Source organism: Podarcis melisellensis (genome assembly GCF_964234715.1).
Source record: "Podarcis melisellensis genome assembly, chromosome: 6".
Taxonomy (NCBI): Eukaryota; Metazoa; Chordata; class Lepidosauria; order Squamata; family Lacertidae; genus Podarcis; species Podarcis melisellensis.
The window spans coordinates 96913621-96930871 of NC_138538.1; the positions used below are offsets into that span (position 1 = coordinate 96913621).

Below are 17251 nucleotides of genomic sequence, written 5' to 3' on the forward strand. Positions count from 1 at the left end.
ACTTTGGAGACAAGGCTGTCAAGGGGAGGTGGTCAGGGTGAGGTGAACAGTCATAAGATTCTCTTGTTTTGTTTTACTTGCATTCCTGTGTGAAATTAACTTAGAAAACTGGCAGACAACAGAGCCATGAGTAAAATGGAACAGAAACCAGTTGTGACTACCCCTAAACACACTTCTGTTAGGAGAGCAAAGTAATTTTAATGATTTTTTTTAAATGATGTGATCTAAAGTTGTGTTCAGACAGTACTGACAAAAGTGTGAGTGCAAATATAGTTGTGGAGACCATCCAGGAACCAAACACTATCCCATCTGTGTCCTTTAGGCATAAGCAAACTCGGCCCTCCAGATGATTTAGGACTCCAACTCCCATCATCCCTAGCTAACAGGACCAGTAGTCAGGGATGATGGGAGTTGTAGTCCAAAAACATCTGGAGGGCTGAGTTTGCCTATGCCTGCTTTAGAGCATTGTTCCCCAACCAGGGGCCACATGCCCCCTGGCCCCACCCCAGATATTCCAAAATGCATAAATGAGAGGGAAGTGAGAAGTGAAGAAAAAGAATCATTTAAAAAAATCCTGATTGGCTGGCTATCCGCTTGGCCAATCACTCCTTTTTGCCACTGGCACTTACTTGGAGCAGTCCTGGTTTGTTTCCGATGGGAGAGGGTTTGTTGAGGCTCCCGCTTTGACCAGTAGAGCCTGCTATCCGGAACCCCCAGGTCAGGTAAGTGCAGTGGCAATGGGTAGGGCTGGGCAAGCCAGAGCTGCTTGTTGCTGCCACCACTGCTCGGCCGGGCAGAGTCATCTGGTGCTGCTGACTTGCATCTAGTAAATAACTGTCCACTCAGAAAAAAGCCGCACTGAGTTCAGTGGGCCTTACTCCCAGGTAAGGGTTTGTGGGACTATAGTGTTTTCTTTAGGCAGCCAGGGCCACTTGCTTTCTTTGAGCGGTTTGGGTACCTTGGTTTACGAACTTAATCCATTCCGGAAGTCTGTTCTTAAACCGAAACCATTCTTAACCATTCTTAAACCGAGGCGCTATCGAGGCTTCCTGCCGCTGGTGCCCTTCCGCCGTTCAGATTCCGTTCTTAGACTGAGGTAAGGTTCTCAAACTGGGACCCTATTTCCGGTTTTGCGGAGTTCGTAAACTGAATCGTTCTTAAACAGGACTGTTCTTAAACCAAGTTACCACTGTAGAGACTATATTGGAGGAGATCCAAGTTTTAGGAATGGGGCCTGTTTTTATGATGTTGTTGAATAGGCGTCATCAGGGATTCCTTGAATTTCTTATAGAATTCTGCTGTAAAGCTGTCTGGGCTTTTAGTGGTTTCAGGTTTTTGAGGAGTGCATCTATTTCCTCCAGGGTGATAGGACTGTCCAGGAATTCCTGTTCCTCATCAGTTAAGGTTGGAAAGGTCAGTCCACCTAGGAATTTTCTGATTTCCTGTTCAGGTGGGTTGCAGGAGGTGTATAGGTCAGTGTAAAATTCAACAAATTCTGAGGTTATTTCTTTGGAGAAGATTATGTTGCCGTCTTTTTGGGTGATGCAGTTTATTCTTGTTTTGACTGATTTTTTCCCGTACTTGTAGAAGCATTGTTTGAGTATAGAATGTTGATCATTGTTTTGTTGATTTCTAGTGAGTCTAGTTCCTTCCTTGTTTGTTCTATAAGTTTAAGGAGTTTTTCAGTTCCTGTTTGTTTGTAGTGTGATGAGAGTGCTGTGATGTTTGCTAATTTTTGAGGAGGTTTATTTTTTAAGGGATGCTTTCTCTTTTATGCAAGCTCCTCTGGTGACCGCTTTCATTGTGTCCCAAAGGAGGGGGGTTTTTTTGTACAGTGGTACCTTGGTTTACAAACAGCCTGGTTTGCATACGTTTTGGATTACAAACATGTCAAACCTGGAAGTGTATGTCCCGGTTTGCAAACTTTCTTTTGGATTACAACCCTCTTTTTAAAATTTTTATTGTGAACAAAAAAAATTTCGGAGGCCCCATTGGCGAAAGCGTGCCTTGGGTTACAACCTGTTTTAGTTTACAAACGGTCCTCCAGAATAGATTATGGTTGTAAACCAAGGTACCACTGTATTGTCTACATCTTTTCCTTGCAGTGTTTTGGAGAGTCTTTGTGAGACTCTCTAATTAGTTTGTTTGTGCTTAGGATGGGACTGAAGGACCATGAGGGGGTAGTTCACATTTCTTCTGCGATTTTAATCCTACCTATGTTCGTTGATTCAATCAAGGGTATCAGACCTTGTGAGAGCAGAATGCTATCTAGTCTGGACACTGTGCCATAGCTCCCGGACTGGAATGTGTGGCTGGTGTCTCCCAGGTTTTCTTTGCTCCATATGTCACAGGAACCTCTGTTTTTAAGCATTTTTAGCAATTTGTAAAAGTTCTTAATTATTTGGGGTTTCCTTCCGTGGAAGGTTGCCCATGGGGTTGTAGGGTGGATGTCTTTCAGGTATATGCCTCTCATATTTAGGTTGAAGTCACTTCCCAATTGCTTCCCCTTCAGAGAAGGAGAGGAACTAGTTTAGTGTTTTGTGGATGAACTCTGGTTGTTTCGAGTTTGGGGCATATATGGAGCCAATGGTCTGTTTAGTTTTGCCACTCAGTGTCCCTTTAGTGAAAATTAATCTGCCTCTTTAGCACTGTCGTGGCTTTGAAGTTCAGGTCTCTGCTAAGTATTATGGCTGCTCCATGGGCCTTTCCTGAGCCAGGTACAACCCATTGTTGACTGAAGTGGGATTTGCTTAGGAGTTTGCTTCCTTTGGGTGGATTGTGTATTTCTTGTAGGAAGGCAATGTGTGGTTTCATGGTGTTTACATATGATGCATTTTCTTTTGATAGGGTTTCCCAATCCATCATTCTGCTTATCTGCTTCATAGGATCATTCCCTGCCAACCCGTCTGGGTTGTCCTGAGTCTCTCACCTTATGTTGTCTATCAAACTTATTAAGTTGCGCTGACATAACATGTGATGGGTGGGGGAAGAGGGGGTTTAGAATTTGGGTTAAAGAGTGGGGAGTGGATTACAGAAAGTAGCCTATATGTAGTTATATAGGTGTTTATTTGGGGTATCCAGGATAATCTGGCCTGCAGCTGGTTGGTCCTGGGTCTCAGCTGGCATGGAGGACCTTGTTTGGGAACAGCCTGTCCTCCCAGTCATTTCGGATAGGGAGTGGTCAATGAGACGGTGTTAAGCACATTTGTGACGCATGTGTTGGGTATAAGGTTTATAAGTGTTGTCAGTGTTACTAACAACATTATTGGTTTGTTGGGGTAGGGATATGGGCATTGGCACACTCTGGCGCCACCATTATGCTGGTTGTGTGTCAGTGTTTGTTGATTGTTTTATTGAGGTTGGGGGTAATGTTTTAGTTGGTATGGGTTTCTTTCTTCATTTTCCTTTTCTTTTACCTGCTTATTTTATTTGTGTGTATCTTCTGGACGACAAGTCCAATGATATCACAGTGGCCATGGCAAAGTTTCTTTCAGTAGTCATACGAATCAAAGATCAACATACCCATGACTAAACAAATAACGCATCGGTCTCCCTCCCCTGGGGGTTTGTCTGTATGAATCTGTTTTTTGTTTGTTTTTGTATTTTAAATATATATTTAATACTATGACATAGTATAATAAAGACAATTTTCAGTGATGGTGCTCCTGCTTAAACTGGAGTCCACAGTAGCCACATGTTCCCGTTTTTGTATCTTTGTCCAAGTTTATATACATTTTAGGGTGTCCCAGAGCTCCGCCACCACCATCGCAGGATATCACTCTGGTTTCAACTTCACTCACAGGCTGCTGACCGATCAAATTGATTGCAAAGCTTTCATTCACCTCTTTCTGTCTACCAGAAAACCGAGCCCGCCTGTAGTCAGTTTCCTCAAAAACCTGTCCCATGTGCGTCACTTTCTCGCTGGTCGTAGCTTTTCCCAAAGGCGGGTCACAGGGAGGGGAGAGCCGCGGTGCCCCGTGCCAAAGCCAAGCCCGCTCCTCCCAAGAACACAAACAGATCTGCCATTTTGGCGACGGTGGTGAAGGAGGAAACAAGGTCAGAAAAAGGTTCGGAAACGCAACTTTAGAGGAAGAGTGGCTACAAGTGTAACGAGCAGGAAGTAAGGATTGTCCATCATATCAAGACTGTAAAACCACAATAACTTCTTTGTTTCCATCTTAGCCCCATGCCCACAGTAGTCCTCAGACAAGGCAAAGGAAATGACTTCTTGACATGTGCTCCCATGTACATAGCTGTTGAAGGACAAGGATCAAAGCGGACGACTGCCCCAGACCTGTATTTGTTCTCCCACTGCCCTGCAACCTCTCAGGCTCTTTCCCCAATCTTCCAACTTAAGGCTTGACGGCCTGTCATAACAACTTTAGTGTAATTGGGGCACTGGAGATTAATTGTAATCCTAATTAACAGGGTGTACATCCATTTCCTTTGCTTGGTATAATCACTGCTGGGGGTGAGAGGATAAATGGCTTTGCAATTTGGCTTCCATTGAAATGAAGTCACTTGGAATGCTGCAACCATAATCAGTGGCACATTTTGGCCTAGTTGTCACAAGAGTGATAAACTATGCCAAACCACTTCCTTAAAAAATGTTTTTCAAAACCTCTGCTCATAGTAAACTAACATATTAAGGCTAAGCTAGGCATGCCCAGGTTGTTGGGTTGTTTTGTTTTTTTTATAGGAGGAACATTCTATCATGTGAGCTTCCACCTGCAGTCTGAAGTGAATCTGGATGATCTATAGGTTGACCATCTCTGTGAGGAAAACTAGGTCCTCATTTAATAGGACATATAAGAATACAACTAGCATTTCTGTATTCCAGGAATTGGGAACCTGTGGTCCTCCAGGTGCTATTGGTCTGCAGGACCCCTTGTCCCTGACCTCTAGCCACACTGGCTGGGGCTGATGGGAATTTGAGTCCAACAACATCTGGAAGGGCCACAAGTTCTGCATCCCTGATGCTGCCTTCTGCCTAAGCACTGCAGAAGCCGTAGACTTCATAATAATGAGTGGGTTACAATTTGAGACATGGTACAAAAGAAAAATGGAAGTGAGAGCTGGACCATAAAGAAGGCTGATCGCCGAAGAATTGATGCTTTTGAATTATGGTGCTGGAGGAGACTCTTGAGAGTCCCATGGACTGCAAGAAGATCAAACGTATCCATTCTGAAGGAAATCAGCCCTGAGTGCTCACTGGAAGGACAGATCGTGAAGCTGAGGCTCCAGTACTTTGGCCACCTCATGAGAAGAGAAGACTCCCTGGAAAAGACCCTGATGTTGGGAAAGATGGAGGGCACAAGGGCATGTTTAGCCTGGAGAAGAGGAGGTTAAGCGGTGATATGATAGCCATGTTCAAATATATAAAAGGATGTCACATAGAGGAGGGAGAAAGGTTGTTTTCTGCTGCTCCAGAGAAGCGGACACGGAGCAATGGTTCCAAACTACAGGAAAGAAGATTCCACCTAAACATTAGGAAGAATTTCCTGACAGTAAGAGCTGTTCGACAGTGGAATTTGCTGCTAAGGAGTGTGGTGGAGTCTCCTTCTTTGGAGGTCTTTAAGCAGAGGCTTGACAACCATATGTCAGGAGTGCTCTGATGGTGTTTCCTGCTTGGCAGGGGGTTGGACTTGATGGCCCTTGTGGTCTCTTCCAACTCTATGATTCTATGAGAAGGGGACGACAGAGGACGAGATGGTTGGACAGTGTTCTTGAAGCGACAAACATGAGTCTGACCAAGCTGCGGGAGGCAGTTGAAGACAGGGGTGCCTGGCGTGCTCTGGTCTATGGGGTCACGAAGAGTCGGACACGACTAAACGACTAAACAACAACAACAAAAGAAAAAAAGGAGTGGGGAGGGAAGAAGTAAGAAAGAGCAAGGGGAGTGGACCTTCCTAACTCCCTAAGATGCAAGTAGGTTCAAAGCATATAATCTTTCCAACACCCCTGTAAAGTAGGTTGGTATTATCATTCCCTTTATTTCCTCTACTTACTCATGATGGCTAAATGTTTGACGGAACACCTTTTGAGAACAATATGCAAGTCAAGGCTGTCATTGCCTCATTACTGTTACTTCATGTTATTTAGACTGCACAGCCAGTCCCCGGCTTAGGGAAGATAACAAAAACAACACCCACTCCAAAAAAATCATAGAAATTTCCCTTCCCTTCCCTTTTCTAGCTAAACCTTTGGTATGTAATTAGCTGGAAAACTGAGATTGCTTTGGCTTCTCTTTAAAAGCCTACTCTTATTAAAGAGCTGTTTGTATTGGAGAAAAATCTGGTACTGTGTGGGGTTTCCAGAATTAGAACAAGCCATGAACTGAAGTTTAGATTGGAAGTCAGGGCCCCAAGCTTTCTGAGAGAGTGGAAAACAAAATAAAGACCCCCCCTCCTTATCTCAAACGAAGAACGAAATTAGGAACTGCAAGATACACATTCTGCCCTTCTCTCCCTGGTCACTTTCCTCCCTTTACCTATTTCTTTCCTTCAAAAGACTTTTCCTCCTGGTCCCTCTCCTTTCTCCTTGACTTGTTTTTGACACCTGCTAAAAATGTTTTTGTTCCAGCACAGCCTACCCAGGCATGTAATTTTAGCAAGTAAAGCATTTTTAACATTATTGCTTTCATTTTAAATTTTAAATGTTTTAATAACTTGTTTGCTAGTTTCATTTTTTAACTGGTATTTCTAAAAATGTTTTACACACACACACACTGTGTGACTGGTAGGAATACATCCATTTCCCTCAATTCTGTGTCTCATTTTGTTTGAAAGCTACCTGTTCTTCATGTATTAGGTGGGTATGAATGCAAAGCGGGGGTGGGGTGGAGAGTGTGTGTGTTCTCAGTGACTTTGATGCCACAACTTTCTCAAGTTTTCATTTAAAATGGTGTTGCAATTTTTCTGGAATTCTTCAGTGTGGTAGAGCTTCCAGAATGCAGTCTGACCCAAAGCCATGTTACAAAGTCTGTGAGGATATAAATGTGGCATAAAAATGACAGCCAATGTAGTGTACTTTGGGTTTTGAGACCAACATTTTGATGTATGCTCTATTCATGTTTACTTAGAAGTTTCACAGTCAATTAAATGAGATGTATCGTAAAGTTTGCATGCATAAGACTGCTACTGTCAATTCAAGTCTTGCCTTAGCCATTACTTCCTGGGTAGCCTTGGGCAACCCAGTTCTTGAAAAAAAAAATTTGGAAAACCATACATTCTTAAGAAAATCATAATTTTTAAAGCCCATTCAAAATCTTTACATATGCTACTTGGCATTTGAATCCAATAATCAACTTCATTTGCTACCACTTGTGACAAATCTTTGAGTAATATGATTCTTCCTCCACACCCTGCTCTGTTTTCCAGTGTCCAAAACCAGGTTGATGAAGTTATTGATGTCATGCAAGAAAACATCACCAAGGTGATAGAAAGGGGAGAACGACTAGATGACTTGCAGGATAAGTCAGGTAGGAATAGTTGGGCCTCTTTTTTTCCCTTGCAGCCTCAGAAGAGGGTCCTCAAGAGTACTAAATCCAGTGTGTTGTGAGCTCTGTGCAAAGTCTGAGAATATCCCAAACATGATCACCTATGAGTGTTTGCTTTCCCCCCTATGCCAGGAGTTGCCTAACATTTTGGATTTTTGAGGGAGTGCTGTGGGTGCCAATCCCTCTTAAGGGAAGAGAGAAAGAGTATGCATACATGCTGCACTTTTCCCAGGGATCTGAGAAAACGTTGGATCCAATAGAATTAATCTGACCCTTGAGAAGAAGTGGGAGAGACCTGCTATCTGTTCTTCAAGAGAGAAGGTAGCAGCCACTTCATGACAGTTTGTGTGTGACTCAGGTGCTTTGTTGGTGCCAGGGAAGGATATCAAGGGTCTCATTGTGCCCGTGGGCACCACGTTGGCATCCCCTGCCTAGAACACAAACCTGAAACAGACTCCTAAAATGTTCTGGCAACTAGAGATTTAAAAGGTTCTTGCTGTCCTGCATACAGAATCCATCCTTACCAAAAATATTTCTAAACCATTCAATCTTAGAATAATTAATTGTACAAAATAAGTACATCCCTTTTCCTTAGTCTTTATAATTGTATTCCTAATATTGAATTTAGTCTCTTTTGTATGTACACACAGTCCCAATATATATATTTACTTACTAATGCAATAGTCCTTTTTAGATGTAACATAAATAAGTTTCAATCTTGTTCATTCCCAGACCACTGTTCTCTGGCACAGCCATGAGATGGAAATCAAAAGCTTCTGCTTTTATAATAACCAGAGTTCCTTGTTACTAACAAACTCAGGGAAGCTGTAGTGGCTTAAACTATGGTTAGTCCAAACAAGCCAGGATTGAACTATAGTTTATTATCCTGGCTTGTTCACTGACTATAATTTTAATCTAACCAGTTTCCCCAGGTTCAGATAAAACACAGAACCCTGGTTAGTTTCAAAAGGTTTTGGCTCTCCTCATTTCTCCACTGGGGGGGGGGGCGTGTGGAGTACATGAGCCCAAAGCACATTCACATGACATTAAGTGCTGGGTGAGGAAACTTTTCCAGCTGGCAAACAAAATCCCAGCCTTTCTCACCCACCCTTGGGCCATTTTGCCATTGGGTGATAAGTTCAAAGGGGGCTGCTGTCAGTGCTTATCAAATGGCTTTTCACTGAATGCTAGTGCCTTTGAAAATGCACTTTTAACACCAAACAGTTGCTTGGTGCTGATAGTGCACCTTTAACGGTTCTTGCTGCCGGTGAGCCCTGCTTGCAAATGAACAATTGCTCTCTCATTTTGACTTCCTTTGCAGCCATGTCCTAACTTGTCCCACACCTGATATTTCATATTACATTAGGTAGGAGGCATGTGGAAGTAGTTTGGGAAAAATAGCCTTGTACGCCAAACTAGTTTACTATTGCATCTTAACTCACCCAGTGTGTGGTTTAAATCTTAATAGCAAACTACCTGACTGCCCTTTATGAATGTTTTGAAAGTTCCCAAGCGCTGCTATCATTTTTACCGCAAATTGTTACTGTCTTAATGATGTAGTAGATGTGGTCTATAGGCAGAGCCCACCCCGCCCATCAGGATGTACATTATGTCACTTGAGTGATGTCCCCAGCCTTTTTTCATCCCATTGCTCACTCTTGTTAACCGTGGGTCTTTCCCACTGCATGCATGGGGAAGATAAAGAGGCAGGTCCTGTACACAGAGCCCTCTTGTGTGATCAGAATCTGCCTAGTTATGCAGAGATATAGGCTTGCATATCCTGGCTTGGATGTACATCAGAGGACCATTTCCTGTCCCTTCGTAGCAGAGTGCTGTAGGCTAGATAACTTGTATCATTTGTACTTCTGCCACTTTTATGTTTGCTTCTTCCTGTACAGCATGGGCTCATTTGTTAATGAACATTACAATTTCCAAACATAGTTAGAAAACTTAAGTAATTATGTGGGTGAAAGGGTAGTCTTAAATCAATTTGTATGAACCACAATGTTGGCTGCATTCCTAATGTTGTTCTTTTAGAAACAAATCACATGGAATTCACTGTACCTCTGCAAGAATACCTAATCATTACCTCTTTGCATATGCTTGCATGTATAAATACAGACATGCATGCTAGGATGGAAAGCTTTCTCACTTGCATTGCAGCAGGTTCAGTTCATGAGGGAGCCAGTGTTGCGTTGTGGTTAGAGTGTTGGACTAGGATCTGGGAGACGGAAGGGATCAAATCTCCACTTGGCCATTAAGCTCCCTGGGTGACCTTGGGCCTGTCACTGCCTCTCAGCCTAATCTGCCTCACAGGGTTGTCAAAGTGATTAGGTGAGGAGTGGGACATCATTGAGCTTCTTGGAGGAAAAGGTGGGATATGAATGTGATGAATAATAAAACATAAATGTTCTCTTTCTGGCACAGAGAGCTTATCTGACAATGCAACAGCTTTTAGCAGCCGATCCAAACAGCTGCGACGGCAAATGTGGTGGCGAGGCTGCAAGGTGAGGTCCCAGAGAGGAATTAATTTGTTGACTTTTTAAAAAAGCAGACCTATTAAGGTCACAAGGGCAAAGTTAACGTGTGTGAACATGAAGTGTATACACAATATTGGGAATTGAGTGCTTACACTTTCCCCCACACTGCAGTTAAGAATGGGCTGTGTGGAGGCCAGATTCTTTCTTCCATCCTTTTTCCTAAGTAATCAGATGGATCAGATTAGATCAAACATGTTCAACTGGTTGACCACGATCGACTGGTTGATCACCAGAGTGATCCTGGTCGATTGCAGGATTAAATAAAGTGGGCAAGGAATGCCACTGCAGGGAAGGCTGGGCTGGGCGGCAAGCACAAGGAATGTCGTCTGGCCCAGCCTTCACTGCTGCAACGGTGGCCCCGCTGCCCCCCCCCCCGCCGCCGCGCTGAGTCCTGCTGCCGGGAAGGTCGGAACAGGCAGCAAGCACAAAGAATGTCACCCGCCGGGTCTTCGTGGCAGCGGGGGGGGGGGGAGGAGGGAGGGCAGGCATGATTGGGATCTGCGTGGCTCCCTTTGCCTCCATCTTCCACACACCACACCACGCAAGATCCTCGTCCCTCCAATGACAACGGGTAGATCATTGCCAGTTGTTTTATACTGGGAGTAGATCACAGTTTCTTGGGAGTTGGGCGTGCCTGGATCAGATCAATGTAGGTTGGTACCTATGGGGACATGTGTGGGTGCACACTCTGAAGACTGGTGTTTTTACCCCAGTAAAAAAGTTTGATGAGCTTCATGGGTGAATGTGGAGACCTCCAGATTCTTTACCCACTCTGCTACAGTGTCCATGTTATGCCCTTATTTTGAAAATGTGGATGGAAGACATGACTGGAGGCATTTTGAGTTGTTCAGCTGATTCTGCAAGCTTTCACCATTATTGTGAAGAAAGGAGTCATAGTAGCTTGGTTTAAAAAAGTCTCTGTAGGCAATAAGGAAGTAATGTCTTGGCTTGGCTTGTGTTTCCTTCTGCAGATGAAGGTAATTGTGGCTTTGGTTGCTGTTGGTGTCCTGCTAGTGATTATTGGTAAGTGCTTTCTGAAGTTCTTTGTTGTAAAAATTCTGTGAAGTGGCAAGATGTAGAACAAATAGACATCCTTGAATTGCAGCCTTAAGAGAAATCATACGGTCAGGCTTTGGGGACTCGGCTTCCTCCTCCCCTTCAGCCTAGGATAAGCAGCACAAAGCAAAAAGAGTCGCTTACCATTTAAAGCATGGGTAGGCAAACTAAGGCCTGGGGGCCAGATCTGGCCCAATCTCCTTCTCAATCCAGCCCGTGGACGGTCCATGAATCAGCATGTTTTTACATGAGTAGAAGGTGTCCTTTTATTTAAAATGCATCTCTGGGTTATTTGTGGGGCATAGGAATTTGTTCATTCCCTCCCCCGCAAAAAAATATATAGTCCGGCCCCCCACAAAGTCTGAGGGACAGTGGACCGGCCCCCTGCTGAAAAAGTTTGCTGACCACAGCAAAAGAACAGAGCAGCCACTCTCGGAATGAAGGTGTTCCCAATTAAGGTTTCCACCCACTTCCCCCCTAGTCATTTCCACATCACGGTGCTTTTTGTGTATCCAACTTTTCTGCTTTACGTGACCTTGGACCAATAGGTTGGATGGTTTCCAGGGAGAGAGAGTCTGTTAGCTCTCTCTCTTCCAGTTCTTCTTCACCCCAACTTTTGTCTTCAGAACTATGCCCCTCTGCAAACCACTGTTCCAAATCTATACTGCTCTACTGCTTCTGGGTAGCTTCAGGATCCTGGTCAGGAGCAGGGGGAGGGAGAGGCTCTCACCATTCCCCATCAGAGCAGAACTCCTCAGCCTGGTCTCTGACACATACACTACTTCAGGTCTTCTTGCTTGGGCTAATGGATGACATACTATTGAGTTGTTAGCTTAGGAGTTGCCCAGAATATTGCCATTAACTTTTGAGTGCCCCTAGTACTAGAGGATTGTGAGATTGAAATAGCTTTAATGTTTGTGGGTCCTTTTTAAGAAGAAATCAATATAATCTAACCAAAATTGAGCATTTCTAAGATTGATTTTAATTGGAGAGATTTAATCAGGAACTCAGTAATTCTTTATAGTTTAGAACATGGTGGCAAATCCTTTGTCACAAGAGTGTTGTACTTTATGCACACCTATAGGAAAACTTGAAAGTGTTGTTGGTGTGATGGAGATTGGGAGCTCGCTCCCTGTCTGTGGGAGGATAAAGGAATGGATAGACTAGGTAGGATGGCTTTCTGTTGTTTATGAATCCAAAACCTGGAAGACTCGAAACATAATTCGACATGGGACTCTATGCATTTTCCAATTAGGGATGAGTAGATTTTATCATCTCAAGAATGGGAGCCAAGTTCAAGTCCTGAAGATAGGACATTATTTTCCATCTCAGCACAATGTGAAAAAAGCAATCACCAGATTCTGGAAGTTGGTGGTGCTTTTGGATACCAGAAAACCTCCATAAGAAAATGGAAGTCTTTTCCAAATGATGGCAAAAAGAAACACAAACTTTGCAAAGAAAATGCAACCTAAGAAGAAGCAATGCAAAAAAAAACAAAACTAATTTGAGGAGCTTATTGCAGGAAGGCATTCTGAAGAACTGAGACAAATTATGCTGATTAGCAAATTATCAACAAATTAAAAATTAACACCGGCTGGTATCAAACTGAGAAATTGCTCAATCTTCTAAAAATATGCATGTGTCTTTGTATCCAAGGACTGGAAGGTGGCCAGTGTAGCCATTTTGAAGAAGGATCCAGGGAAAGGATGAAGGGAATTGCAGCTTAACCCTGCGGCCTGACTTTGAGCCAGGTTTGCTCCTGAGGTGCATGACGAGAGTAGGGCCAGGAGTTGTCCCATTCATGACATTCCAGAAGCCAGATGCATTTGGTGTCTGTGCACGCAGTAAACATAGCTTTCCCAAAAGATCAGCCACACACTGTCAAGGGAGTTTCTTGCTTCCTGCTCACATGTACTTGAAGGGTGTGAGTTGGAAGACATGCCTGCTCTTCTTAAAAGTGGGATAACTGAGAGATGATATTCGTGGAAAATCCCATCTGCTTTGACTTGAGGATTGGAAAGAGATGGAAACAGGATGTTCAGTAAAGCAATTTTGATGGGCAATAAACTTTCCCCCTTCCAGACTCCAGCTGAGATGGTAAGAATTTTTCCTTTCAAGGGAATAGATAATGTTCTTAAAAACCGAGCCTATTATGAAAACTTTATATTACTGCAAAAATAGTTGCCCTGTCCACTTAGTTGTCCTATCCCAGTTGGATCACTATTTGGGAAATGCATATGTTGTGCCAAAACTTAGGGGCGTGGGCTTTGAATGCTGAGGAATACCAGGGATTGTGTTAATGTAGCTAGCCATGTTATTTATTTATTTATTCAGTCAGTCACTTTATTATTATCTTTATTTATTACATGTCTAAACCACCCTTCAGCTGAGGATCACAGGGGGATTTACAATATAAAAAACATAAAAATACATAACATATTAAGAAACAAGAAACAATTAAAAAATCAAAGGCTGGGATAAGAGGAATGTTTTTGCCTGGTGCCTAGAGATATGTAACAAAGGCACCACATAAGCGGCCTTGGGGAGAGCATTTCACAAATGGGGAGCCACTGCAGAAAAGGCCCTCTCATGGAGGCTCTTGAAGAAGGGCAGTTCACACAGGTAGAGATAGTCCTTGAGGTATTGTGGTCCTGAACTGAGGTCAAAACCAGCACCTTGAATTGCACCTGGAAACTAATCGGCAGCCAGTGCAGTTGGGTCAGGATTGGTGTTCAATTCTACAACTGTCTTGCACCAGTGAGTAACCTGATCACCAAATTCTGCACCAGCTGAAGTTTCCAAGCCATCTTCAGAATCAGCCTTATGTACAAAGCATTGCAGTAATCCAGCCTAGAGGTTACCAGAGCATAGACAACAGAGGTTAGGCTATTCCTGTCCAGATAGGGGTGCAGCTGGACCACCAGCTGAAGCTGCTGCAAGGAGCCTCAAAGGAGCCTCAAGTGACCGCAAGGAATCCAGAAGTTTCCCCAAGCTACATCCTGCTCCTTCAGAGGGAGTGAAACCTCTCAAGAGGAGGCATCCTCCCATACACCCGGTCTTGGGAACCGTCCACTAAGAGTGCTTCAGTCTTACTTGGATTGAGCTTCAGTTCATTGGCCCTCATCCAGTCCATTACTGAGGTAAGACCACAGTCTAGCACATCCACTGCTACATCTGCAGGTGTAGAGGAGTAGAGCTGAGTGTCATCAACATATTGTTGACAGTGTACTCCAAAACTCTAGATGACCCCACTCAGCGGTTTCATGTGGATGTTAGACAGCATGGGGGATAAAACCAAGCCTTGAGGAACCCCACACTGAAGGCCCCACAGGGCCCAAGCATCACCCTCTGGACATGTCCCTACAAGTAGGACCGGAAACGCCGTAAAGTGGTGCCACCCACCCATAACTTGGACCTCCGCTCCATGTTCAATGGTACTGAAGGTCACTGAGAGGTCAGGGAGAATTAGCAAGGACACAACTCCCCATTCCCACCCTCAAGTCCGCCCTGATTCTGTGCTGAGTACTCCCTGCTGGGTGAGACCAAAGCCCCTTTCTCACCCACCCAGGCGTCAGTGATACATTTGTTGCACAAATGGCATTCTTAGAAGGGTGTTGTGGGTGGAGATTGGTGCTGGGTCACTGCTGAGACAAGAGTCTTAAATATGTAGAGCCCAAGCTGGCTGGTTGACAATTCATTTTGTGTGTGTTTTTAAAGATGCCTCTTGTCTGTCTTTTGCAGTTCCCCTCATCCTCAAATACCACACTTGACTTGCTGGTGGATATTGTGGTGGCTTCAGGATGACAGCATAGGAGGCAGCTGTGTGACTTCTGTGGAAGATAATATGTATATAGCTTTGAAGTGTGTCCCCCCTTCTCCCTTGGAGGCACCAGACTAGCTCCAGAAAGAGCATTCAGAGGATCCAGCAAATCATCCTTTTCAGCCAAGAACTCATTCTAGTGTCAATATCTAATCCAAACCCCCCATTGTTGCTCCCTGGAAGAAGGCTCAGTTTGGAGTCAGATACTTATTGCTAACTGGTAATGATGTTATTTATAATTTACAGAATTTCTTATTACTCCTGACAGAGGACAATGGAGGAAGAATAAGGGAGGGATGCAGTGTATAAACTCTATATCATTGTTTAGAGACATATTTAGATGAATAACTGTGAAGATGCCACTTTCTCATATTTAAAAAACCACAATTTTGCAAGGAGACTTTCTGTACTTGTTAAGGGACCCAGAAGCTCCATGTTCTCGCTGTTGCTTATGGATGTGACATAAAAGCATTCCAGTAAAAAAACTATTTTTAACTGTAACTATGTAGCTCCTAGTAAATTATTGAAGAAAAGGAAACACTGTTTACTTGAATGAAGACACACAAAAGAAAAGGAGACACCTTTTGGTCTGTGCAAGTGCAACCCAAACCATGCATGTGTTTTGCTGCCAAATAATTAAGAGTAAGCAAGTTTACATGCCTCCTTTTAAAACAAGGGGTCAGACTGTTTACGTTTCAAACATTTTTAGAGAAAAAAAATAGTCTCCTACCTATACCTTAGTATACTTGGCTAGTCAGATGCAAATAAGTTCAGGTTAAGAATATGTGTGGAGGTTCACATTTAAACTTCATTCACCCTACATCTGGTCTGACTTTTTACCAAAACGTGAGGAGCAGCTTTGAGACTTCCAGGGACTTCAGGTTTTTCTTTTCGTTTTAGGCACAGGATGACTGCACCAAAATGACTACATAAAGACAGGTTATAAATTATGTTACTATAACATAATAAGTGTCTGTTCACATCTACTCCTCTGGGTATTTATTTATTTGAATAGATACAGATACAGATACAGATAATATAGATGCACATACACACACACTCTACTTAATTATAAAATGCAGCCACACTCATCCTACCTGGTAGTATTAGGACCTCCCTGCCAATGATGCGGGTGCAAGGCAGTGGGGAGCAGCAGCAAGATGTGGCGATGGCGCTGTGTGTGCCACACCACAGACTAGCCTGCTGCCCTCAGGTGCCCTGGAATGTCCGGTGTTTCCAGACCCAGAATCCACTTTTAACCCGAAGATGCATTTGAGGCCCCATTTCTTCATCTCTTGCCATGTATTTGCATGGGGGTGGTGCTCCTCTTGTGGCCCCCCCTGGGTCAGGCTCCAGCCCACCCGATGCAAGATCAGGGCAGCAGATGATGATACATTGCCAATGTTAGTCAGAGTCATCAGTTAGTGCAGGAGCAAAAAGGGAGGGATACCATTGCCTGGGACAGTACAGCTTAGGTTTAACTAAGGTCAGACTAAGCAGGGCTTCAGGCTTTAAGACAGGTGAGGTATGGAGACTGAGCTCTTTGTTCAGTCTGCAGCCTTTTTGCAACAATGCACTTACAACATTTTAAATTACTAGCTTGAATTCCAGGGGACTCAATACCCGTGAAATAAAGCAGGGTGAAGAAAAGAACCATGCCTTCTCTTTGAGGAACTACTTGAGACTGGTTCTTTATGTGGTGACACTTCTTTTCAATATTATTTGCATTTCTAGGCAAAAGCTACAGATTGCATTTTAGCTGGCTGAAGAAGAGCCTTCGTTAAACAAATGTTTGCTACAAGTTGAGTCTGTGCGTGCCTATGCAGCCTAAGCACAGAACTAAGCACAACTAAGTTCAGTACAGTGGTGCCCCGCAAGACGAACGCCTCGCAAGACGGAAAACCCGCTAGACGAAAGGGTTTTCCGTTTTGGAGGCGCTTCGCAAAACAAATTTCCCTATGGGGTTCCTTCGCAAGACGAAAAAATCTTGCGAGTCCCCGCGGGTTTTTTCTGCTTTTTCCGCCCTTTTCCTAAACTGCTAAGCCGCTTAACAGCTGATCCGCTGATAAGCCGCTTAACAGCTGATCACTAGAAGCCGCTAATCCGCTAAGCTGTCAATGGGCTTGCTTCGCAAGACGAAAAAACCGCTAGACGAAGAGAATCGCGGAACGGATTCTTTTCGTCTTGTGAGGCACCACTGTAACGCCTTTTTCCAAGTAAGCGTGCATGGAACTTCAGTTTTAAAAACAATTGGTGTTAAAATATTTTTATATTTTTTACAGTTTTTCGCCAAAAGAAATTAGGCTAATGAATCGTTTTACCTTTTGATTTTTGTAG

At 43.7% G+C, this 17251-nt stretch overlaps 1 protein-coding gene across 2 annotated transcripts in view; it reads left to right on the forward strand.

Moving 5' to 3' along the window:
• The window catches only part of VAMP4 (vesicle associated membrane protein 4), a 28720-nt gene extending 12170 nt beyond the window's left edge, over positions 1-16550 (forward strand). For both annotated transcript variants that reach the window (XM_081915211.1, XM_081915212.1), the window contains exons 5-8: positions 7380-7480; positions 9926-10005; positions 11010-11061; positions 14836-16550. In XM_081915211.1, coding sequence (XP_081771337.1) covers positions 7380-7480; positions 9926-10005; positions 11010-11061; positions 14836-14864 — 262 coding nt within the window. In that variant the 3' untranslated portion in view covers positions 14865-16550. The remainder of the gene's footprint in view (positions 1-7379; positions 7481-9925; positions 10006-11009; positions 11062-14835) is intronic.
• The last annotated feature ends 701 nt before the right edge of the window (positions 16551-17251 follow it).